At 44.2% G+C, this 25,583-nt stretch overlaps 1 protein-coding gene across 1 annotated transcript; it reads left to right on the top strand.

The window, feature by feature from the left end:
* Positions 1-866: 866 nt before the first annotated feature.
* LOC125466544 (coiled-coil domain-containing protein 27-like) lies at positions 867-23,179 on the top strand. The gene is made up of 8 exons (XM_059655592.1): positions 867-998; positions 2,677-2,904; positions 4,430-4,715; positions 7,272-7,402; positions 16,890-16,967; positions 18,272-18,484; positions 21,588-21,692; positions 22,938-23,179. Exons 1-8 carry the CDS (start codon positions 867-869, stop codon positions 23,046-23,048), a joined length of 1,284 nt encoding a protein of 427 aa, XP_059511575.1. The 3' UTR covers positions 23,049-23,179.
* The last annotated feature ends 2,404 nt before the right edge of the window (positions 23,180-25,583 follow it).

The raw sequence follows: 25,583 nt of genomic DNA, 5'->3' as shown, positions 1-25,583 counted from the left end.
GAGATATTTTCCGATGGTTCCAACCTCCAGGTGATTAGCCATCAGAAGCATTAACTTCCAGAGCACCAGCTGTGAGGTCTGGCACCGTGAATCTCTTCCTGCTGGAAACATTGAGCTGATACACATGAGTGAGTTGGTGAGAACATTCCTCTTGGGCAAGGTCCTGGTTCCAAGTATTGTTCTATCCCAAAAGGCACCAGTGATGATGTATGTGATTGATTAGCTCGATGGGACTGGCCTGTTATTCTGTTGACCCAGGGTGAGCCCTGTGTCATTGCATTGCACTCATGGAGAAGTCAATGCTGAGAGATTGCTCACGGTCAGTCTCTGTATGAAAGCTAAACTCTGAAATCTTATGGAGATAGAGTCCAAATAAACCTTGACTAAACTGAAAACCAGAGAGCTGACAATCCAGTATGTTTCATATCCGTCATTTACTGAATAATGAACCTAACAAATGATCCAAAGTCTCTAAATTTTTATCAAACAAAACAGCAAATTAGAATTGTACGTGCATTAAGTATGCATCCAACATGGCATACTTGTTCAGTATCTATGCTCAGGGTTAGATCAGGAATTTGGAAGAAATGTGCTCACTTGTCTTTCAATACTTTACTGATTGTTTAATTAATTCTTCACAGTTTTCAGTAACTAACCCAGTTAAAATGGACGTTAGCTCCAATTTGTTATTTGATTCCAAACATCCTGCTATTGAATTATTTTGCCATTGATTAGCAGCCTATTTCCTAAGAGAGTCCTTACAGCAAGATATCCAGAAATAGTCTTGAGCCCCTCGCCATCGTCAGAATAATATGGGTTTTCTCTCATGGAAACAGGAAAAGTGTGTCTTGATGTTAGAAGAAAAGATGAAGAATCTCTCTCATTTTGAGGCTGAATCTTTAAGAAAGGATCGTATAATTGAAAACCTGCAAGCTGAAATTGCTGATTTAACCCAGCAGCTCAGTACAATCCGTGACAGTAACACCATAAAGACACAGGTGAGAAACTGAAATTCACAAAAGCAGAAAACTGATGTTCCTATTCACAGATATTAAGAGAAAGTGCCTTGTTCACTGGGTGCGACATTTATAAATAACTGACATGATTATTATCAGCAGTCTCACACGAATGAGTCTGACTGCCCACCTTGGAAATTCCATGTCAAGATCCTGGGTTTTGTGGGTCCTTGTGTGAATTTTGAGCCTAATCCTAGAGCCACATGCCCCACCACACAGTTGGCAGGTGTTTCTGGGAGGTGGAATTGGTCCTTAGCCTTGGCATTGCTGTTATTCCTTTCTCTCGTTCCTTTTCCCTTATTCCTCTTACCTGCTTGAAAAACTGTATTCCTTCATACCGGAGCTTCTTCCAAGTTGGATTTGTTGGAGCAGTGATTTTCCACAATAAAATAACTGGCTCTTGTTAAACTTGGAAATAGTATCCTGTTCACAGTCCAGAGTGTCTCTACACCTTTCACAGAGATGTAACTAAGGTGAGACTAATTTCAACAACTGAACTACATTGCTGATCTGAGATTTGCTGGAGAAAGTTGGTTTGGCTATAAACCGATGGTACCTGCCCTTATCTCTCCAATGGTTCTCAATTCTCCACATTGTAAGCATGACCTTCTATTCCAAACAAGCCTTGATTTCCTCCAGTCAGCCATTAGGAAGACTAATGCCATCACCTTCAGCCACTGTCAGAAACTCTGAATCCTCAGCTTTGATTCCATGGCTACTGACTACAATCAAAGCTGCTTGTTAGTAACCTGAGCATGTTCCTGCATTTGACTGGCCTACGTTTCTGACCCTGCATCCTCTCCATCACAGAATCACCCACTTTCCAACTCAATTACAGTCCCCGATTGTACTCCAGCAGTCAGCTCTCTGTCACCCATTTCAAAAGTGGGAAATACAACCATTTCAAAACCTCCCCACCCCCAGCCTCATCCCATGACCAACCCTCCCTCTCATCCTTGCCTCCTTAACCTGACAGAACCTGTCCATCTTCTCTCCCACCTATTTACTCATTCCACCTCACTGACCAATTCCCTCCACTCCCTACCTTCACTCACCTATCACCATCCCAACCACCTTACCCAGCCTGTACCCCCCCCCCAAGATCTCCATTTATTTCAGAGCTCCCTTCCCCCGTCCCCATTTCTAAAGAAGGCTCCTGACCAGAAACATCAGCTTTCCTGCTCTTCTGATGCTGCCTGGCCTGCTGTGTTCCTCCAGCTCAACACTGTGTCATCTCTGACTCCAGCATCAGCAGTTCCTGCTATCTCTGATTTCCTTTGAGCAGCCTTCTTGCTGCAATGCTGGAGTGAATTCTGATTAATTACCTAGGTAAAAATCAAATTCCAGTGAGGGGGTCTGAATATGAGATCAATTATTGAGTCATTTATCTTATTCACTGAGCTCCTTCACAGCACACTGCACCAAGGACCGGGGTTTGATTCCACCTCTGACGACTATCATGTGGGGTTTGCATGTTCTATCCGTGAGCGTAGATTTTCTCCCATGTTCCAAAGGTGCACAAGTTAGGGTGGATTGGCCATGGGAAATGCAGAGTAACAAGATAGGGTTGGGGGACTGGGTCTGAGTGGAATGCTCTTCGAGGGTCCGTGCAGACTCGATGGGGTTTCTGAACTGTTTGTGTTTAACTCACTTGATTTAGGCTCAGACATTTCTTGGACTGCAAGAGAAGATGGAGAAATTCAAAGAGATAGAAGCTGACAATAAGAAGAAGGATAGTATTATTAGTAAACTGAGGGATGAGATATGGCAACAAGGACTGCAAATCAGCCATTTGAGATTTGACAGCTCTATTCACTTCGGTTACGATGTCCTGGAAGAGGCTTACCAAAGCACGGGCAGAGATCGTGAACTGGAAACTAGAACTGAGGTAAAGAATTTTTGACGTGGCAGTAACAGAATTTCTCTTGGCTAAAGTGTGATTATTCTCATACTGAAGAGGAAAGAAATTTGAAACATTTTGGTTTTGGCAGAAGCTACCCCATTAATCAACCCACTTTCCCTAAAATCACATGCATCTCACTAGAATGAAGATTAAGATACAGTTGAACAAAAATATCCTTCTGATTATCGAATCCGTTAGGAGTAATTATTACCTTGTAATATAAAGGAAGTGGATGATGGCTGATGTTACCAATTCTTGGTCCTGATAGTTCAGAATCGTTCTTGTGGACACAACAGAAGTGTGCAGACTCTTAATCCACCTTTAGCTCTGCTGAGAAATTGCTTTCTGTCCTCTGTAAATACGGTTTGGGATTGGAATGGTGGGTTAGCAGCAGGTGAATGTGTAGTTGTTGCATATCCTGCAGGGGAGTGAGACAGTTCAAGCAGAGAATGAATGGGAGAAGAAGAAACTGACATCATGGGTGGGAGATGATCTGTGGAGTATGAAGACTGGTGGAGCTGCCTCTTCAAACCCAGTGAAGCAGGAAGGGCAAGGAATTTGGAAAATGTGTTTTTGAAGAGCAGCATTGGATCCTGCTTTGCCCAGAGTACGAAGTAACTTTCAAAGGGAGGGCATTAGCAGGCCCTCCCATGCTTCTGCATTTTCCCACTTCCTGATTACACCTGGTGCTCCTGAATAGGCACCAAACCTGGCCAATCGGTGCATTTGTGTCATGTGGGTGATGCAATTCTGGCACAGAGATGGGACCCAGAAAAGATCTGCGTATCTCACACCCAAATCCAAATGGATCACCAAGCCTGTGAGGTAGAAGTTGGGAACAAAGAATAACTCAATGAAAAATAATGGAGAGACTCAGTCAGGAATCACATTTATCCCAATGTACAGGAATCCTTGCCTGAAGGAATAGGAAGGCTCCTCAATGCAGTTGGTATCATTATGGTATCATCATGTGGTACTTTCAGTGAGACAGCATCCCCATCTAACAGGGCTCTTCATGCAGGTCCACGCCACAAACAGGATCATCCTTTTCCAGAGGGACCACCTCACTCTCATAGGTGAGCAAGTCATCATAGTCCTACCAGTCCATAGGCTGCTCTCTTATTAGAGAGAGATGGCTGGTGGACAGATACCCTGAGGACAGCCACACCTCAGGTGAAAGGAGAGGTTGAGAAGGAGAGTACTTCATGGTAATCTCAGCTGGTGTGGGAATTGAACCCACACTGTTGGCATCATACTGCTTCACAACCCAACAACATACACACACACACACACACACACACACACACACACACACGCACACGCAGTAAATATACTGACGATTACGACACTGGGGAAAAAGGCATGTGATTGTAACTCTTTATACATGAGCCTCTTCAAAATTCACCAAATTGGGCTATAAACGTAATTGCCATGACTCAATCATCAAACTGTAATTCAGATTTCACTGATTTCTTGGTGTGAATGAGGCGTTCATTTATTGTTTATGTAGATTTCGGAGGCACTGGTGGAGAAACCGAGTGAGGAAATGCTTGCAGAAAGAGGAGAGGATGTGGGGGATGGCAGAATGAAAATAATCATAAATACAACAGAGAAAGAAGATGCAGATGAAATTATGGACCTGGGTACAGTGGCTCAAACACTGGAATTTCTCGATTATGGTGGACCTTGTGACGTTGAAGCTGAGAAACCAGAAGAGCAGGAAAGATTGAATAAAAGCAATGAAATGCTGAGGAAGGAACTGAGAGAAGTTAAAGTGTGCTATAATATGGCAAGGGGTATGTGAAATAAAATCTGTTTAGTGAGAAATTTATACTAAAATTAAATAATTACATTTGGACTTAGCTACACAGTGTACAGTAAAAGGTGTTGTCCATGCAGAAATAAAATGATCATTAAACCTTCCCAAATATTTGGATAATGTTAACAGTAAGAGAAGGAAAATTACCCACTTTTGCATCAAATAAATGTGCCACAATTTCAAGTGATCACAAATTAATTGTATTTTTACCTACAAATTAATTGTATTTTTACCTAACTTCCAGGCAATAGTCAAAGTATGGTTTAATTATGTAGAAAAGCTGCATGGATAATCCACCAGTTTACACACTCTAGACACCAAGGGCTAATTTAGCATGGCCAGTCCACCTAGCCTGCAAACCTATGTCCTGTGGGATGAAAGCCAAAACCCACACAAACAATCACCCAAGGCTGTATTAATGATGAGTAATTCATATATGGCAGGAAAATCACACAACAATACGTGATTGTCACTTTGTGGTAGGGAAAAATGAATATTCCCCATGGTCTGCTTTATCCTGGATGGTGTTTATCTTCTTGAGTGTGAGAGAACATAGAACATAGAACATTACAGCACCGTACAGATCCTTCGGCCCTCGATGTTGTGCTGACCTGTCATACCAATCTGAAGTCCATCTAACCTACACTATTCCATGTACGCCCATATGCTTATCCACTGACGACTTAAATGGACTTAAAGTTGGCGAATCTACTACTTTTGCAGGCAAAGCGTTCCATACCCTTACTACTCTCTGAGTAAAGAAACTACCTCTGACATCTGTCCTATATCTTTCACCCCTCAATTTAAAGCCCTCCATCCTAGGAAAAAGGCTCTCCCTATCCACCCTATCTAACCCTCTGATTATCGTATATGTCTCAATTAAGTCACCTCTCAACCTTCTTCTCTCTAATGAAAACAGCCTCAAGTCCCTCAGCCTTTCCTCATAAGACCTTCCTTCCATACCAGGCAACATCCTAGTAAATCTCCTCTGCACCTTTTCCAAAGCTTCCACAACCTTCTTATAATGCGGTGACCAGAACTGTACGCAATACTCCAAATGCGGCCGCACCAGAGTTTTGTACAGCTTCACCATAACCTCTTGGTTCCGGAACTCGATCCCTCTATTAATAAAAGCTGAAACACTGTATGCCTTCTTAACAGCCCTGTCAACCTGAGTGGCAACTTTCAAGGATCTGTGTACATGGACACCGAGATCTCTCTGCTCATCTACACTACCAAGAATCTTACCATTAGCCCAGTACTTTGCATTCCGGTTACTCCTACCGAAGTGCATCACCTCACACATCTCGTCCTGGCTCTTCTGAGCTTTCTCTTTAGGTCTTTCCTGGCTACCTCGTAGCCCTCAAGCGCCCTCACTGAGCCTTCACATCTCCTCCTAACATAAGCCTTCTTCGTCCTCTTGACCAGAGATTCCACCTCCTTCGTAAACCACGGCTCCCGCACTCTACAGCTTCCTCCCTGCCTGACAGGTACATACTTATCTAGGATACACAGGAGTTTTTCCTTGAATAAGCTCCACATTTCTAATGTGCCCATCCTCTGCAGTTTTCTTCCCCATCCTATGCTCCCTAAATCTTGCCTAATCTCATCGTAATTGCCTTTCCCCCAGCTATAACTCTTGCCCAGTGGGATACACCTATCCCTTTCCATCACTAAAGTAAACATAACAGAATTGTGATCGCTATCACCAAAGTGCTCACCTACTTCCAAATCTAACACCTGGCTGGGCTCATTACCCAGGACCAAATCTAATGTGGCTTCGCCCCTTGTTGGCCTATCTACATACTGTGTCAGGAAGCCCTCCTGCACACACTGGACAAAAACTGACCCATCTGTAGTACTCGAACTATAGTGCTCCCAGTCAATATTTGGAAAGTTGAAGTCCCCCATGACAGCTACCCTGTCTCTCTCACTCCTATGGAGAATCATCTTTGCTATCCTTTCCTCTACATATCTGGAACTATTCGGAGGCCTATAGAAAACTCTCAACAGGGTGACCTCTCCTTTCCTGTTTCTAACCTCAGTCCATACTACCTCAGTTGACGAGTCCCCAAACATCCTTTCTGCCCCATCCAGGCAAGTGGGGGGGGTATTCCATCACGCTCTTGACTTGTGCCTTATGGATTGTGAACAGGCACTGGGGGGGGGGGGGGGGGGGTCAGGAGGTGAGTTACTTGCTGCAGCGTTCCTAGTCTCTGATCTGCTACTGTGTTTATGTGGCAAATCCAGTTGAGTCTCTGGTCAGTGTTAACTCCCAGGATGTTAATCGTGAGATTCAATGATGGTAACACTATTGAATGCCAAGAGGTGATCCCTGGATTATGTTGCACAGTCAAGATACAATCTATGCAGAGGATTCAGAATTGTAATCAACAAGATTTTACTCCCAAGGTTCAGCCATTTTATGTAGTTTATTCATTACAAATATTCTGCAAATCGGTTGGTGAGACTTACTGTTGAAAGAAGCTGTTAACACTTGTGAATAAGAAGGAAGGTGTGTTCTTTTCCTCAGGTGCAGTTATCTCCATAAACCGGAAATGGTCACTAGCTGAGGCTAAGCTGAGAAATAAAGAGGCTGAAATGGAGAGAGTGCAGAAGGAGCTGAAGGACAGATGTAATCAGCTGAATGACATGTCTAATAAGGTATGAAACAGACAAGTGAATGTTGGCAGCATTGTTTAGACCTCTGCAAATCATCACCAATGCTAGCCAATTGGATTGTGCTGAACCGACAGCACCACAATACAGAGTGGCGTTACGGACATCTCATAAGCATAGAAACATAGAAAATAGGAGCTGGAGAAAGCCATTCAGCCCCTCCTACCTGCTGTATCATTCAATATGACCATCCAACTTAGTACCCTGTTTCTGCTTGCTCCCCATGCACTTCAATCCCTTTAGCCCCAAGAACTATTTCCAACTCCTTCTTGAAAACAGACAGTGTTTTGGCTTCAACTACCTGATGTGGCACAAAATTCCACAGGCTTTCCATTCTCTGGGTGAATACATTTCTACTAATCTCAGTCCTTAGACTGTGATCCCTGGTTCTGCACTCCTTAGTTCTTGGGATCATCCTTCCTGCGTTTGCCCTGTTGAGTCCTGTTAGAGTTTTATAGGTTTCTACGAGAATCACCTGTCATTCCTTGAAGCTCCAGTGAGTGTAGTCCTAACTGATCCAGTCTCTCCTCACACATCAGTCCTCAATTCCCAGGAATCAGTCTGATCCATAACTGGACAATTCATTGTGGATTCAGAGAAGCAGTATTAATGTCGTGGTGATGTCACTGGAATAGTAATCCAGAGTTGCACATTACTGCTTCTGGGAGAGGCATTTGAATTCCATCATGTCAAATGGTGAAATTTGAATTCAATTAAACATTAAAATTGATAAAGCTAATCTAACAGTGATCATTTCCTCAATGCCTTTTCATGTGCCAATCCCCCTACCGGTGCTGCAGAATCACATCTGACTCTATCTTGAGCCAGTGCTGAAATGTCAGTGAGTTGTGAGATTTTACGTTCGGGAAGGAAATCTGCCATCCTGACCTGGTCTGGCTGACAGGTGACTTTAGACCAACAGTAATATGGTTGACTCTGAATTGCCCTCTGGACAATTAGGGATGGGCAATAAATGATCAACTAGCCTTCCTCCTGTGAATGAATGAAGAAAGAGATAGCCCACTCACCAGTAAAGCTGACAAACCTGATAGCACCTGCCATTTAAAGGTCTCCCTACTCCACTCCCAACTCTAGAAAGGAAGATTTATGAAACAGTTAAGTTCCTTTCATGACATGCTGGATTTATTTCATTTGCCTCAATGGTCTAGAGCTGAATTACACAAATTTCTTTCCCTAAGTTTGTCTGTTTGCTTTAAATCCGGCTACACACACTCTCCCTGGAGATTACCAGGCCTCTGAGTGGGATAGGGAATGTGATATATATGTTATCCCATTCAAAACAGTGCTGTCATCAACTCTCATTCCAGTGGTAGTTGAAAGAGCTAGTCAGTGTCTGTGGTGGAGGACAGACGATGCATTAGTCTCAGTGGAAGAGGCTGCTTGTTTAATCAATGTAGTTTGTCACATCTCAGTCACTGCATACATGTTACATAAACATTGATCCTCAGAGATAAGGGTGGTTAGGTTCCAGAGTTGGCAGGAAGCATCACAGCCTGAATGTGCAGTTGAAAGGACATGCTGGGAGATATCAGTTTACTGTTTTTAACACTCCATACACACATCGGTGTCAATGCTATTTTGCAGTTTTGCCAAGTTGCCATGTCTTTGCAAGGATGAACAATTTACAGGCCGAAGGTCCTGTACTGTGCTGTACTGTTCTATGTTCTTTGTTCACATGAAGAGCATTTCTATATTCCTTCGTGGGATGTGGTTGTTGCTGCCAGGGCCAACATTCCACACTTTATCCTAATTGCCCTTGAACTGTGTACTGTAGCTTGTTGGGTCTTTTCAGAGTCAGCTATATTGCTGTGGATTTGGAGTCATGTGAAGGTCATACTGTGTTAAGATGACAGAATGGACAGGGGAATGTCTACGGATTTTGTTTCTATGGATTTCAGAAGGCATTTGATAACGTTCTATGTAAGAAACCGTGAGCTAAGGTAGAAGCTCACAGAATTGAGGGAGAATTACAGACATGGCTGGGAAAAAGGGGTTGATTGTCAGGTGATAATGGGTAGGTCTCAAGTTGGCAAGATGTGAGCAATGGTATCCAACAAGATTTGTGTTGGGGCCCCAATTATTCACATTATTATTAACAACTTGGATAATGGCAAAGAAAGTCATATATTCAAATTTGCTGATGACACGTAGTTAGGAAGCATCGTACACAGTGAAGATTATAGCATTAAATTACAAAGGCATATTGGTAGATTAAGTGAATGGGCAAAACTGTAGTAGATAGAGTTCAATGAGAAGAAGTTTGAGGCTATCCATTTTGGACTGAGAAAGGATAGATTGAGATACTTTCTAGATGGAATGAAGTTAAGCACAGTGGATGTCCAAACAGATTTAGGTGTTCGGGTATGTAGATCTTTAAAATGCCAAAGACCTGTTCAAAAATAATCAAGAAAGCTAATAGAATGCCAGCCTTTGTATCTAGAGAGCAGGCAGACAAGGACACAGCAGTTATACTGCGGTTATAGAAAATGTTGGTTTGAAGTACTGTGAGCAGATCTGGGCACCACACCTTAGGAAAGATGTATTGGCCTTGGAGGGAATTTGACATAGTTTTAAAAAACAATCCCAACATTTCAGGAGTTAGGCTATTAAGAGAAATTAGAAAAATTAGGCCTGTTTTATTGAGAAGTTAGAAGGTTAAATGATGATCTGATCAAACTCTTCGAGATGTTAACATAAAAGGACAAGATAGATAAAGATAAATTATTTCCACTGGCTGGAGATTCTAGAATTAGGGGTTATAGTTTGAAAATTAGGGTCAGACCATTCAGGAAACATGTTAGGAAGCACTTCTACACATAATGGGTGGTTGAGGATCCGGTGAATACTGGAGCATAGAGCACAGAACATAGAAAAGTACAGCACAGTACAGGCCCTTCGGCCCACGATGTTGTGCTGTGGAATATTCCTAATCCAAAAATAAAATAACCTAACCTACATTCCCCTCAATTCACTGCTGTCCATGTGCATGTCCAGCAGTCGCTTAATTGTCACTAATGACTCCGCTTCCATGACTACCACTGGCAAACTATTCTATGCGCTCACAACTCTCTGAGTGAAGAACCTCCCTCTGATGTCTCCTCTATACCTTCCTCCTAACACCTTAAAACTATGGCCCCTCATGGCAGTCAATCCTGCCCTGGGGAAAAGTCTCTGGCTATTGACTCTATCCATGCCTCTCATTACCTTATACACCTCGATCAGGTCACCTCTCTTCCTCCTTCTCTCCAGAGAGAAAAGTCCGAGCTCAGCCAACCTCTCCTCGTAAGACAAGCTCTCCAGTCCAGGCAGCATCCTGGTAAACCTCCTTTGCACCCTCTCCAAATCCTCCACATCTTTCCTATAATAGGGCGACCAGAACTGGGCACAATATTCCAAATGTGGTCTCACAGGGTTTTGTAGAGCTGCAGCATAACCTCACGGCTCTGAAACTCGATCCCCCTGTTAATGAAAGCCAAAACACCATATGCTTTCCTAACAACCTTATCCATGTGGGTGGCAACTTTGAGGGAGCTATGCACTTGAACACCAAGATCCCGCTGTTCCTCCACACTGCCGAGAATCCTGCCTTTAATCCTATATTCAGCATTTAAGTTCGACCTTCCAAAATGCATCACTTCGCATTTATCCAGGCTGAGCTCCAACTGCCATTTCTCAGCCCAGCTCTGCATTCTGTCAATGTCTCGCTGAAGCCTGCAATAGCCCTCGATACTATCAACGGCACCTCCAACCTTTGTGTCATCAGCAAACATACTAACCCACCCCTCAACCTCCTCATCCAAGTCATTTATAAAAACTATGAAGAGCAGAGGCCCAAGAACAGAGCCCTGGGGGACACCACTCAGCACTGACCTCCAGGCAGAATACTTACCATCTACAACCACTCTCTGCCTCCTGTCAGCCAACCAATTCTGAATCCAGACAGTCAAATCACCCTGTATCCCATACCTGCTGACTTTATGAATGAGCCTGCCGTGGGGAACCTTATCAAATGCCTTGCTGAAGTCCATGTACACCACATCCACTGCTCGACCCTTGTCAACCTGTCTCGTGACTTCCTCAAAGAACTCAATAAAATTTGTAAGGCATGACCTGCCCCTCACAAAGCCATGCTGACTCCCTTTAACCACGCTATGCTTTTCCAAGTAGTCATAAATCCTATCCCTCAGAATTCTTTCCAAAACCTTGCTGACCACAGACGTAAGACTGACTGGTCTATAATTTCCAGGGATTTCCCTATTCTCTTTCTTGAAAAGAGGAACAACATTTGCCTCCCAATCTTCTGGTACGACTCCCGTGGAGCGTGAGGAAGCAAAGATCTTCGCCAGCGGCTTAGCAACCTCCTTTCTCGCTTCCCAGAGCAACCTAGGATAAATCTGGTCTGGCCCTGAGGACTTATCAATCTTAATGTTTGCCAAAATTTCCAGCACATCAACTTCTTCAATCTCAATCTGTTCAAGCCTGTTTTCCTGCTCCTCAAAGTTCTCATTCACAACAAGGCCCCTTTTCTTAGTGAAAACCGAAGCAAAAAACTCATTTAGGGCTTCCCCTATCTGCTCAGACTCCACGCACAAGTTCCCTACGCTATCCCTGATTGGCCCTACCTTCTCCCTGATCATTCTCTTATTCCTCACGTATGAGTAAAATGCCTTCGGGTTCTCCCTAATCCTTCCTGCCAAGCCTTTTTCGTGCCGCCTCCTGGCCCTCCTCAGTCCACTTTTGAGCTCCTTCCAAGCAAGCCTGTAATCCTCTAAAGCTGTGCTAGACCCTTGCTTCCTCCACCTTACTTACGCTGCCTTTTTCTTTTTGACAAGAAGCACCTCTGTACCCGTCATCCAAGGCTCCTAATCTTACCCCCTCTTACCTGTCTCAGACGAACAAATTTATACATCACTCGCAACAACTGCTCCTTAAACAGCCTCCACATGTCTGCTGTGATTTTTCTGAGGAACAATTGCTCCCCATCTGTACTTCCCAACTCCTGTCTGATAGCGTCATAGTTTCCTTTACCCCAGTTAACTATCTTCCCCGGTAACTGCTCCTTTCACTTTCCGTGGCTATGGTAAATGGGAGGCTCTTGCGGTCACTGTCGTCAAAGTGTTCTCCCACCACGAGATCTCACGCCTGTCCTGGCTCATTGCTGAGCACCAAATCCAAAATGGCCTCCCCCCTCGTCGGCCTGTCCACATACTGAGTAAGGAAACCCTCCTGACCACACCTGACAAAAAGGCTCCATCCAAACCATCTGCACTAAGGAGGCTTCAATCTATATTGGGAAAGTTGAAGTCACCCACAACAACAACCCTGCTACGTTTGCACTTTTCAACAATCTGCCGGCCAATGAGTTCTTCAATCTCCCGACTGCTATTTGGGGGTCTGTTGAAAACCCCCAATGAGGTGACTGCTCCCTTGCTGTTCCTAACTTCCACCCACACTGACTCAGTCGACAAACCTTCCTTGGCAACCTCAGCCCATACCACCTCAGTAGGCGAGTCCTCAAAGGTTCTTTCAGCCGCCGTTATACTGTCCTTGACCAACAAAGCCACACCTCCCCCTCTTTTACCACCTTCCCTGACCTTAATGAAAGCTAGTTGATAGTGTTCCCATATTATTTTTCCTATTTCTTTCACTGAAGGACATTAGTGATTTTTATCCATTAATCCCCAATTGGAGAGGCAAGATTTAGTCGGGGATAGTCAGCATGGCTTTATTAGAGGGAGGTCATGCCAAACAAATTTGATTGAATTTTTTTTCAAGGGGATGACCAGGTGTGCAGATGAGTGTAGAACAGTTGATGTAATTTATGTGGATTTCAGCAAAGTCTTTGATGAGGTCCCACTTGGGAGAATGATAAAGAATTAAAAGCACATGATGCCCACAGTAACTTGATAAGTTGGATTGAAATAGTCTTAGTAACAGGAGACAGAAGGTGGTGGTAGAAGTCCGTTTGTGTGACTGGAATCCAGGTCTAGTGGTGTGCCGCAGGGATCAGTGCTGGATCCCTCATTGTTCTTGACATATTTAAATGATGTAGAAGAACAAATGGAGGGATGATAATCAAGTTTGCGGATGACACAAAGATTAGCCAGATGATTGACAGAGAGGAAGAAGGTCTTAGGTTATGAGAAGATGTAGACAGACTAGTCAGATGGGCAGATAGAATTTAACCCTGGTAAATGTAAGGTGATGCACTTCAGAAGAAGTGACAAGATGAGAAGGTATTTAATCAATAACAGCACAATAGTAAGGTTGGAGGAACAGAGGCATCTTGAGATGCTTGTCCACAGATCCCTGAAGGTGGCTGGGCAGGTAAATAGGGTGATTAAGAAGGCAGACCAGGCACTTGCCTTTACCAGTCTCTGCATGATAGGAAGGATGTGATTGCACTGGAGGATGTGCAGAGGAGATTCACCAGGATGTTGCCTGGGGTGGAGAGCTTAGTTACGAAGACAGAATGGATATGTTCAGGTTGTTCTTTTTTTAATGCCAAGAGGTGACCTGGTGGAGGTTTATAAGGTTATGAGGGACAGGGTGGATAGAGAGCAACTGCTCACAAAGAGCCAATAACAAGATTCCATAATTTAAACCTGAAAGGCAGGAGTTTCAGAGAGGAAAACAAATTCACCCAGAGGGCAGTGGGGATCTGGAACCCATTACATGGAAGGAAAGTTGAGAGAGGAAACTTCACAACTATTAAAAAGGACTTAGATGAGCACTTGAAGTGTCATAACATAGAAGGTGATGAGCAAAGTGCTGGAAAGTGGGATTAATCTGGAACAAAAACAGAAGTTGCTGGAAAAGCTCAGCAGATCTGGCAGCATCTATGAAGAAAAAAGTCAAAGTTAACATTTTGGGTTGGAGAGAGGAAGGGTCACCAGACCTGTAACATTAACTCTGATTCTTTTCTTCACAGATGCTGCCAGACCTGCTGAGCTTTTCCAGCAACTTCTGTTTTTGTTCCTGATTTACAGCATCTGCAGTTTTTTTCGGTTTTTATTTGGGACCAGCATAGATTTAGATTTAGTTTTTTTGTTAGTGCAGATACAATGGGCTGAAGGGCCTCTTCGCTCTTGTACAATTCTGTGATTCTAACAGTGTTTCTGGAGAACTTAGAGATGGGCAATAAATGGTGGCCTAGCCAGTGATGTTCACAATCTATGAATAAATTCAATGCAAGATGACCTGGTCACCTTGGCAGAGACTAGTTTCTAATTTCAGGAATTGAATTGAAACTCCTCAAGCTACCATTCTGGGATTTGAACCCACATCTGCCTAAGCATGAGCTTAGGCCTCTGGATTATTAACCCTGTGACTTTTCCTTTACATCACCACCTCCTCGCAGTCATGCAATTCATTAGCCCATCAGCAGTCATACTGCACAATGGCAAATGCTTCCAGAGAGTTATTAGTCTGTGATCACAGTAGGAAACAATGGCTAAGATAATAAAATGTGAGGCTGGATGAACACAGCAGGCCCAGCAGCATCTCAGGAGCGCAAAAGCTGACGTTTCGGCCCTAGACCTTTCATCAGAGCGGTGGATGGGGTGAGGGTTCTGGAATAAATAGGGAGAGAGGGGGAGGCGGACCGAAGATGGAGGGAAAAGATGATAGGTGGAGAAGAGAGTATAGGTGGGGAGGTAGGGAGGGGATAGGTCAGTCCAGGGAAGACGGACAGGTCAAGGAGGTGGGATGAGGTTAGTAGGTAGGAGATGGAGGTGCAGCTTGGGGTGGGTAAAGGGATGGGTGAGAGGAAGAACAGGTTAGGGAAGCAGAGACAGGTTGGACTGGTTTTGGGATGCAGTGCATGGAGGGGAAGAGCTGGGCTGGTTGTGTGGTGCAGTGGGGGGAGGGGAAGAACTGGGCTAGTTTTGGGATGCGGTGAGGGAAGGGGAGATTTTGAAGCTGGTGAAGTCCACATTGATGCCATTGGGCTGCAGGGTTCCCAAGCGGAATATGAGTTGCTGTTTCTGCAACCTTCGGGTGGCACCATTGTGGCACTGCAGGAGGCCCATGATGGACATGTCATCTAAAGAATGGGAGGGGGAGTGGAAATGGTTTGCGACTGGGAGGTGCAGTTGTTTATTGCGAACCGAGCGGAGGTGTTCTGCAAAGCGGTCCCCAAGCCTCCACTTGGTTTCCCCAATGTAGAGGAAGCCACACCAGGTACAATGGATGCAGTATACCACATTGGCAGATGTGCAGGTGAACCTCTGCTTAATATGGAAAGTCATCTTGGGGCCTGGGATAGGGGTGAGGGAGGAGGTGTGGGGGCAAGTGTAGCATTTCCTGCAGTTGCAGGGGAAGGTGCCGGGTGTGGTGGGATTGGAGGGCAGTGTGGAGCGAACAAGGGAGTCATGGAGAGAGTGGTCTCTCCGGAAAGCAGACAAGGGTGGGGATGGAAAAATGTCTTGGGTGGTGGGGTCGGATTGTAGATGGTGGAAGTGTCGGAGGATGATGCGTTGTATCCGGATGTTGGTGGGGTGGTGTGTGAGAACGAGGGGGATCCTCTTTGGGCGGTTGTGGCGGGGGCGGGGTGTGAGGGATGTGTTGCGGGAAATGCGGAAGATGTGGTCAAGGGCGTTCTCGACCACTGTGGGGGGAAAGTTGCGGTCCTTGAAGAACTTGGACATCTGGGATGTGCGGGTTTGGAATGCCTCATCCTGGGAGCAGATGCGGCGGAGGCGGAGGAATTAGGAATAGGGGATGGAATTTTTGCAGGAGTGTGGGTGGGAGGAGGTGTATTCTAGGTAGCTGTGGGAGTCGGTGGGCTTGAAATGGACATCAGTTACAAGCTAGTTGCCTGAGATGGAGACTGAGAGATCCAGGAAGGTGAGGGATGTGCTGGAGATGGCCCAGGTGAACTGAAGGTTGGGGTGGAAGGTGTTGGTGAAGTGGATGAACTGTTCGAGCTCCTCTGGGGAGCAAGAGGCGGCGCTGATACAGTCATCAATGTAACGGAGGAAGAGGTGGGGATTGGGGCTTGGTGCGGAAGAGGGACTGTTCCACGTAACCTACAAAGAGGCAGGCATAGCTGGGGCTCATGCGGGTGCCCATGGCCACCCCCTTAGTCTGTAGGAAGTGGGAGGAATCGAAAGAGAAGTTGTTGAGGGTGAGGACGAGTTCGGCTAGGCAGATGAGGGTGTCGGTTGAGGGGGACTGGTCGGGCCTGTGGGACAGGAAGAAGCGGAGGGCCTTGAGGCCATCTGCATGCGGAATACAGGTGTATAGGGACTGGACGTCCATGGCTGCTCTGTAATCCTAACCTTTTAGGAGATGGGAATGTACTGAGGACCGTGTGGAAGAGAAATCATTTGTGACACCGTTTGGCTGACCATTGTAGTGAAGGCTTTTAATGGGTGCATTAATGATTTGTATCCAAGATTGGAACTGTATAGATTTAATCAGCAAACCCTGTTGTATTTTTTATGTGCAGTTTTCCAATCTGCGAGAAGGGAACAATCATACAAAAATTATGACAGGTCTTCAAAAAGAAAACCTCAGCCTCCATGAGGTACGTACTTGGTATTTTACTTAATTCTTTTTGAAGTCTTATCCAGAAATGTCATCACCTCATTGTCTCCCATCATTCCTTGGAATCCCAAACTAATGGGTGTTCATTGTCTACTTTAGTACTTTCTGTGATCATTTATTACTGATTTCATCACTTTGTGTCTATCCAATCTGTACTCGAGGTTTAGAAAGATGGTTATAGCTGAGGAGATGCTGACAACGTTCCACCCTTATTCTTGGTGCAGTGTGGGTCCTGAGACAGTATTGCCCGTTGGTTAGTTTTATACAATCCCTTACAGCATAGAAGCAGGCCATTTGGCCGATCAAGTCTACACCAACCCTCTAAAAAGCATCCCACACAGACCCACCACTCTGCATTTCTCATGGCTATCCCATCCAACCTGGGTACTATGGGAAATTACCAATGCCAATCCATATAACCTGCACACCTTTGGACTGTGGAAAGGACCTGGAGAGGACCCACTCGGACACAGAACATAGAACATAGAATAGTGCAGCACAGTGCAGGCCCTTCGGCCCATGATATTGTGCCAAACTTTTACCTAAACCTAAGGTCTATCTAACTTCACCCCTACCTTATACTATTATCCATATGCCTATCTAATAGCTGCTTAAATACTCCGAATGACGCCGACTCCACTACCCTCTCCGGCAATGCATTCCCAACCACTCTCTGAGTAAAGAACCTACCTCTGACGTCTCCCACATATCTACCTCCACTCACTTTCAAACTATGCCCCCTCGTAATAGCTACCTCCACCCTAGGAAAAGGTCTCAGACTATTCACTCTCTCTGTACCTCTGATCATTTTGTACACCTCTATCAAGTCACCTCTCATTCTTCGTCATTCTAAGGAGCAAAACCCCAGCTCTCTCAACCTTTCCTTGTAAGACCTTCCCTCCACTCCAGGCAACATCGTGGAAAATCTCCTCTGCACCTTTTCCAACACTTCCACGTCTTTCCCAGTAATGAGGCAACCAGAACTGGACACAATATTCCGGATGTGGCCAAACCAGGCTTTTGTACAGATGGGGCCTAACTTCATGGCTCTTCAACTCAATCCCTCTATTAATGTGTAAACTCTGCACCTGAGGGTGAACGCGAACCCCAGTCCCTGGTGCTGTGAAGCAGCTGCACTAACCACTGAGCAACTGTGCCACCCCGCAACCTTGCATTGTGTCGTTGTACTGTTTACATCAAAAGCACCTAAACATGGGCTAGAGACCCCCAAAATGCACAAGATGGTTTCTTTTGTTTCAAATGTTGTTTCTGAATTATTTTTAGCAAGTTGCTGAGTTACAGTCAGGGCTGAGGATGAAAAATGAAGAGCTTGTGAAACTGAAGACTGAGATCAATAAGCTACAGCTTCACATCACTGCTGAAGATGCGAGGAAGAGGCATCTACAGGCTGAGTATGATGAAGCCATTTCCCAGGGTGAATTAATGCAGCGTGAACTACAGGATTTACAAATCGCACTGAAATTCACTGGCACCAGGGTAATCCCCTTACCTTGTTTACTGAGCTGGTGTTTGCAATATGTGGGCCATTGTTTTGCTAGTATTTGTTTTCAAGTGTTGAAAAATGGGTTTTAACTTAAGTGGAAGCTAAATACTCTGTGAGTCAGAATTCAGTGCAACATCCTCATGGCTTTTTCAGATATTGGCACCATTATTTTAGGAAGATGGGAATTACACTTGACGTTGCGTAAACAAACTTTTACCACATTATCAAATGTAATGTGTTACTTAGGATCAGCTTACCTGTTTGCTGACCCTGCAGTTGTTTGTTCAGGGATGTTGGGCTTGTTGTAACAGTGATGGACAGTGATGAGAAGACCATCATTGTCATCATGTTATTGGGTGATGTGATGCCTGCTCACTTTCAAGAGAGTGCTGCCATCAGTTCTCCTTTTGCAAGTCTCGGGGTTGTGGGCTAGTCTGTCCATGAATTAGTCTCAATCGAAGAGGCTCTTGTCTTTGATAACAGGATGTAGTTTAATATAGCTCAGTTATTACCTACAGGTTACATTAAATACTGAGCATATTAACTGCAGCAATACTGATTAAGAGTTAGCTGAGTCATGTTTGTCTCCATTGAGAGACTGTGCTTGACTGTGTTCTGTTCAAATTGCCTCAGAGTGAGCAATGTTGTACCCAAAGCCTGTATTATATATCAGACTTGTGGAACTTTAGGGTCGATCTTAAATTAAACCAGAATTATAGAATTGTTATACTAAGAATGGGGGTCATTCAGCCCATCATGCCTACTCCTGCTATATTACCTAGTGCCAATCTGCTGCCTTTTCCTCTTATCCCTACACACCATTACTGTCCAAAAGACTACCCAATGCCCTCTTGAAGCCTCAATTGAACCTGCCACCACTACATTTCCAAGCAATGCATTCCAGACCCTAACAACTCACTGGGTGTAAAAATTTTATTTTATACATCACTGTTACTTCATTTGCACATCACTTTAAATCTATGCCCGTTTGTTCTTGTTTTTTCATTTGATTGGAAACATCTTCTGCCTGTCTACTGTATCCAGCTGGCTCATGGTTTGAAAGCCTCCGTCAGATCTCCTCTCAGCCTTCTTCTCTCCAAGGAGAACAGCCCCAACATCTTCAATCTAACTTCAGAGCTCAAGTTTCTCATCCCTGGAGTTATCCTTGTAAATCCTTTCTGTACTCCAATACATGCACATCCCTCCTAGAATGTTGTATGCACAAATGTACACAGTACTTCAATTGAGGTCTAACAAGTGTCTTGTTCAAAATCAGCTCCTTGCTCTTGTGCTCTGTGCCTCTATTAATGAAGCCGAGAATACTGCCTGTTTTATTAACCACTGACTCCCCTTGTGCTGCCACCTTCAATGATCTGTGCATACATACACCAAAGTCCCTCTGATGTTGCACCTCCTTTAGAATTCAACTGCCAAGTTTATATTGTCTTTCTGTCAAAAACACAACTATAATCCTATTACCTTATGCAACAGGAATAAGTAAAGGTTTTGATCTAACTGTATCTGAAAGGTATAACTCTGACCCATTTTGCCTCCTCACCTCCCTTTTGCCCATTTGAAAACAGAAATGTCTTTTTTGATCAAGTCCTCATGCTCCTAATCTCTCCCTGACAGAATTTGTTACAGCGATGGTAGGAACTGCTGATGCTGGAGAATCTGAGGTAACAAGCTGTGGAACTGGATGAACACAGCAGGCCAGGCAGCATCAGAGGAGCAGGATAGTTTGACGTTTTGGGCCTAGACCCTTCTTCTTTCTGAATTACTGTTCTGGTACAGGACAAGCCTTTGAATTGTCATCTTTGATATTTCCTCAACATCTTTCCTTTAGCATTCCAGGTGGGAATTTTCCATTTCCATCATGACGTGTGCTTGGAATGAAGGATCCCCTTTGAGAGCAGCTGGCCTGGTGCCTTGGTGCTGACACAGTACCAGTCTCCTGTCCCTGGGATTGTAATACCAGTGGGGAATGTGCTGAGTGTCTCATTCACTCGGGGCCACCTGAGGCCCCTTATCTGTGTAGTTCATGGTAAGGCTTAGGAGTGTCAAGGAGTGACCAGGTGAAATCACGAAGCCTTGTTGCTTTACGCTGCCTGTGCCCAATGAAAGGCACCCTTCAAGGCTGTCATCCACCCTCCTGTGTTAGCAACGTCTTCACCTGTCAAACTCAGTGACCACTTTGTTTGCAACTAGAACCTCTCAGACTGGCCCCAGTAAAACCTCTGGGTTTGCCTTCTGTTTGATTGGCCAGCAGATTTCAGGGGCAGGACCTCCTCCCTGAGTGGAACAGAGTGTCCTGTCTCTAAGGCAACAAATGAGCCAATGGCTGTGAAACAGTTTGGTTGACCAAGGATGCAGGCTGTTCCCCAACTTAAAAACCTGGTGAGGGACCAGCAACTCCAGGTAAGACTCCAGAGGTGGCATTGAAAAGGACTGGGCTTTACAGTTTTAAGGTTGTTGGGCAAGAATATCAAGGTGGGGTCACAAGGCAGAACATCTTTATGGAGAGTGTGATGATGAGGTGGAAGCTGTGGCCCACATGGATGGTGCAAGTGGAGATAACTGATGACTTCAAGAGGAATTTGGAAGGCCAATTAAATGGGCAGGCAAATAGGGATAGAATGAGAGACTTGATGGGCCAATTGTTAGGCTTCTGGTATAGTAATGAAATCACAGAAACAGGTGAATTGGTCCAGCTCCTGTGTGCTGGTGCTAGTTGATGACATGAGCCCCCACTCACCCCTCCTCTGTAACTCAATTATAACTTTTTAATCTGTCTCCCTCATGTTTCCAATTAAAAGCTTCTGTGTTATTTGTCTCTGTGGATTCTCAGCACTCTCTGAGCTGATATTTCTCTGTAAATCCCTGACAGTTTTAATAATGTCTTTTATTTAAGCACCAGAATTTCGGACCATCTGACATGTGAACTTTCCTTTCTCTACCTCTAACCCGTGACACCTCTTTATAACCATAAAGACCATAAGAAGGCTGTGGGGGAGCACCTGTTGCATCAGCACTTTGGTAGATTGCAGAAGAATGATTAATTAATTTTATTGTCCCCTGTTTTTGTTTAATCTGTAGCTTGAACGATTCATCGGTAAGATAGTGCAAGCTGTCTACACTTCCCCAGGAATTGTCCAACCCACAACTCAGATTACTGACGAGGATACTCTTGAGATGTTCCGGGTAAAGTTGTTAGCTTTATAGATTGTGTCAACGTTTTGCTGAAGTTGCTGCAGTGGGAAAAAATTGAATAAAAGTCTGGTTCATAAAGTTGGTTTAATGGCGACTGTGAGGGAGGCTGTTATGGCCCAGGCCAAACCCCATTCAAATATTATCAAGGAGATAACCGTAGACCCTACCTCTTCTTATTTAAAGGGAAGTATAAGGTGCTGTGTTTTCAATGTAACCAATCGAACTACACTACAAGGCTTTAAGCAAAACATACTTTATTCGTAGTCTAGAGTTAAAATACAAAAAAAAGAAAGAGGAATTGAAATATCTTAACTCTAATGGAAAACTTAACAGAATAATAAACTGTTTAACTGCAACTATGTTTCAATAAAGTAGCATCCCATAAACACACCCTTGGCAAAGGAAAAATCAGTAAAACGGACTGTTTCACAGGCATGCCTGGCAACAGAGCTTTTATCTGTAAGAGAGAAATAAATATCAGTTTCTACAACTAGCTCTCAAATCCCAGCAACTACTGAAAGCTACACTAAAAACGCCGGTTCTGTGGGAGCCTGACTCCACCCACTCATGCTGGTTCTATTGTTCTAACTTTTATAGAAAACAAAACCCAAGGATGCACAACCCTTTTACTTTACTTGGAGAGATAGCTTGGTACTGCTGGCACAAAGCCTGTCTTAAAAAAACACAAAACAAAATATAGCTCTTAAAGGCATAATATCATCACAAGACCATGGCAGGTGCTACCATAGCTGGAGTATTAATTCAGAGACTCTGCTACTGTTCTGCAGATCCATGTCTGAATTCTGCCATGGCAAATGGTAAAATTTGAATTCAGTAAAAAAATCTGTAATTAAGAGTTTAACGATGACCGTGTAAGCTATTTTTGGGAAATACACATCTAGCTCACTAATGTCATTGCGGGAAGGAAATGTCCATCCTTACCTGGTGTCTCCGAAATTTGACTCCAGACCCACAGCAATGTAGGTGACCCTGAACTTCCCTAAAGGAATTAGGGATTGGCAATAAACATTGGCTCAGGCAGAGACACTCACATCCCATGAGTGAATGAAAACCAAAAACACTCAGTTTTTCAGGCTTGCAATCTAACAGTGTATTAGCGTCTGTGCTATTTGTCATGAGAATCCAAAATGGTCAACACCGACATGTGGAGAACAAAGGTATAGTGAGTAAAGCAGAATACCTTAAACAATTAATCATTACTTGTTTTCCTTTTAGACAATATTGGATGACCGCTTAAAATTTCATCGTATGCTGATGGAATCTGGAATCGCAGTTCCTCCTCTTCTTGGAAGTGAAGACCCAGAGGCACCACCAAACTCTCCCTAACAGATTCAACACACACACTCACCCTGTCCAGATTTCAATCAGTTAAAAGAGATCGCTTTCCTATAATGGTTGACAACCAGTTTGGTGTTATCAGACCATTATAATCCAGTAATGAGAGATAAAAAAAAAGTAAAGAGAACATAAAATTGGGCTTCAAACATTTTTTTCCTTTATTCATTCACAAGATGAGGGTGCCACTGCCCAGGCAGCATTTCTTGTTTGTCTCTAATTGCCCAGAGGGCAGTAAAGAGTCAACCACATTGCCGTGGGTCTGAAGTCACATGTAGCCCCGACCAGGTAAGGATGGCAAGTTTCCTTCCCAAAGGACATTAGTGAACCAGCTGGCTTTTCCTGATAATCATAGGACATAGAACAGTTCAGCAGAGTCTAGGCCCTTCAGCCCACTATGTTGTACCAACCTATTATCCTATTAATATCAGACTACCCTGCATACCCTACATTATGCTATTGTCCATGTGCCTTACCAAGAGTCACTTAAAAGTCTCTGACTCCACGACCACTACATTCCATACGCCAACCACTCTCTGTGTAAAGAGCCTACCTCTGACATCTCCCCTATACCTTCCTCCAATCACCTTAAAATTATGCCCCCTCATAATAGTCATTTCTGCCCTGGGAGAAAGCCCCTGGCTACCAAATCCTATTAATAGTGGATTCATGGTCATCATTAGATCCTTAACAAAGAGCAAAGAACAAAGAAAATTACAGCACAGGAACAGGCCCTTTGGCCCTCCAAGCTTGCGCCGATCAAGATCCTCTGTCTAACCTGTCATCTATTTTCTAACGGTCTGTGTCCATTTGCTCCCTGCCCATCCATGTACCTGTCCAAATATATCTTAAAAGATGCTAACGTGTCTGCATCTACCACCTCCGCTGGCAACGCGTTCGAGGCACCCACCACCCTCTGTGTAAAGAACTTTCCACGCATATCTCCCTTAAACTTTCCTGCTCTCACTTTGAACTCATGACCCCTTGTAATTGAATCCCCCACTCTGGGAAAAAGCTTTTTGCTATCCTTCCTGTCTATACCCCTCATGATTTTGTAGACCTCAATCAGATCCCCCCTCAATCTCCATCTTTCTAATGAAAATAATCCTAATCTACTCAACCTCTCTTCATACCTAGCACCCTCCCTACCAGGCAACATCCTGGTGAACCTCCTCTGCACCCTGTCCAAAGCATCCACATCCTTTTGGTAATGTGGCGACCAGAACTGTACACAGTACTCCAAATGTGGCCGAACCAAAGTCCTATACAACTGCAACATGACCTGCCAACTCTTGTACTCAATACCCCATCCAATGAAGGAAAGCATGCCATATGCCTTCTTGACCACCCTATTGACCTGCGTGGTCACCTTCAGGGAACAATGGACCTGAACACCCAGATCTCTCTGTTCATCAATTTTCCCTCGGACTTTTCCATTTATTGTATAGTTCGCCCTTGAATTAGATCTTCCAAAATGCATCACCTCGCATTTGCACGGATTGAAATCCATCTGCCATTTATCTGCCCAACTCTCCAGTATATCTATATTCTGCTGTAATTTCTGACAGTCCCCTTCACTATCTGCTACTCCACCATTTTATCAGATATTTATTGAACTCACAGGGTTTGAACCTGGATCCCCAGAATGTTGTCTAGGTAGCTTTGGAGTAACAGTCCAGTGATAATGCCACTTGGCCATCACCTCCCCCAGATGCTTTTGTTACCACAGCAAAGCTTGTCTAACCTCCAGCAATGTGGATGGAATTTTTCTCAGCAGGCCACAGCTCAGAAAGTCAACCATCAGTCCCGATGTGGCTAATGAAATAGTGTAGGCAAGTCTGGGATCCCATTGTTAAGTGTCGCCTATCAAACTTTTTTCAATTTGAAGGGTCATGTAACCGTGATTGGCTATCAGACAGTTCAGGAGTTCAATCTTGTTGATTCTCTATGGGATAACCCAAGGAAAATCTCTTTCAGTGAAACTACTGGCATTCTTACAGGAGAGAGTTCAAGTTTGCTGTCTTTGCTGAGAGCACACCAAGGCCTATTCTTAACTGCCCCACAATTACTCCGAGAAAGCTAATTTCTCTTCTGTCAGCGGATATACTCTTACAACTTTTATCCAATCCTGTCTCTGCTGATATCATCCTTCAGTTGTTTGAATTCACAATGTTCAGCCACATGTCTCAGCATAGTTGCACACACATCAGTAATCTCCCTCTTCTGCTGAGCACTGTTATTAAACACGTGTTGTTCATCAATTACAGAGGGTTCAAAATATATCTCTGAGGTCTTCAGAATTTCTCCAGTCCTGGTGTTTTTGGCTCTCAGTGAGATCTAGGGTGCGATGCAACTTGTAGCATTCTTTCTCCAGCACTGTCATTAGTCCAGACTTTCTGTTTAATTCTGCAGACATCTCAAATGTGCCACTAAGTTAGGAAGAAGTTCCTATTCTTTCTCAAATTATCTTTGTTTTCTTCAGGAGTACGGAGTTGAAAATTCCAAGCCAACCTGACTCACCTGGTA

The sequence above is a fragment of the Stegostoma tigrinum genome, chromosome 28, assembly GCF_030684315.1.
Source record: "Stegostoma tigrinum isolate sSteTig4 chromosome 28, sSteTig4.hap1, whole genome shotgun sequence".
NCBI lineage: Eukaryota > Metazoa > Chordata > Chondrichthyes > Orectolobiformes > Stegostomatidae > Stegostoma > Stegostoma tigrinum.
This window is presented reverse-complemented; position numbering and strand designations above follow the sequence as displayed.

Bases quoted from the DNA above. Each gene is read 5' to 3' on its own strand.
- LOC125466544 (XM_059655592.1), top strand. From the start codon at position 867: ATGAAGAATCTCTCTCATTTTGAGGCTGAATCTTTAAGAAAGGATCGT. The intron at 999-2,676 runs GTGAGAAACTGA...CACTTGATTTAG, and splicing joins GTAACACCATAAAGACACAG to GCTCAGACATTTCTTGGACT. The intron at 18,485-21,587 runs GTAATCCCCTTA...TTTAATCTGTAG, and splicing joins TGAAATTCACTGGCACCAGG to CTTGAACGATTCATCGGTAA.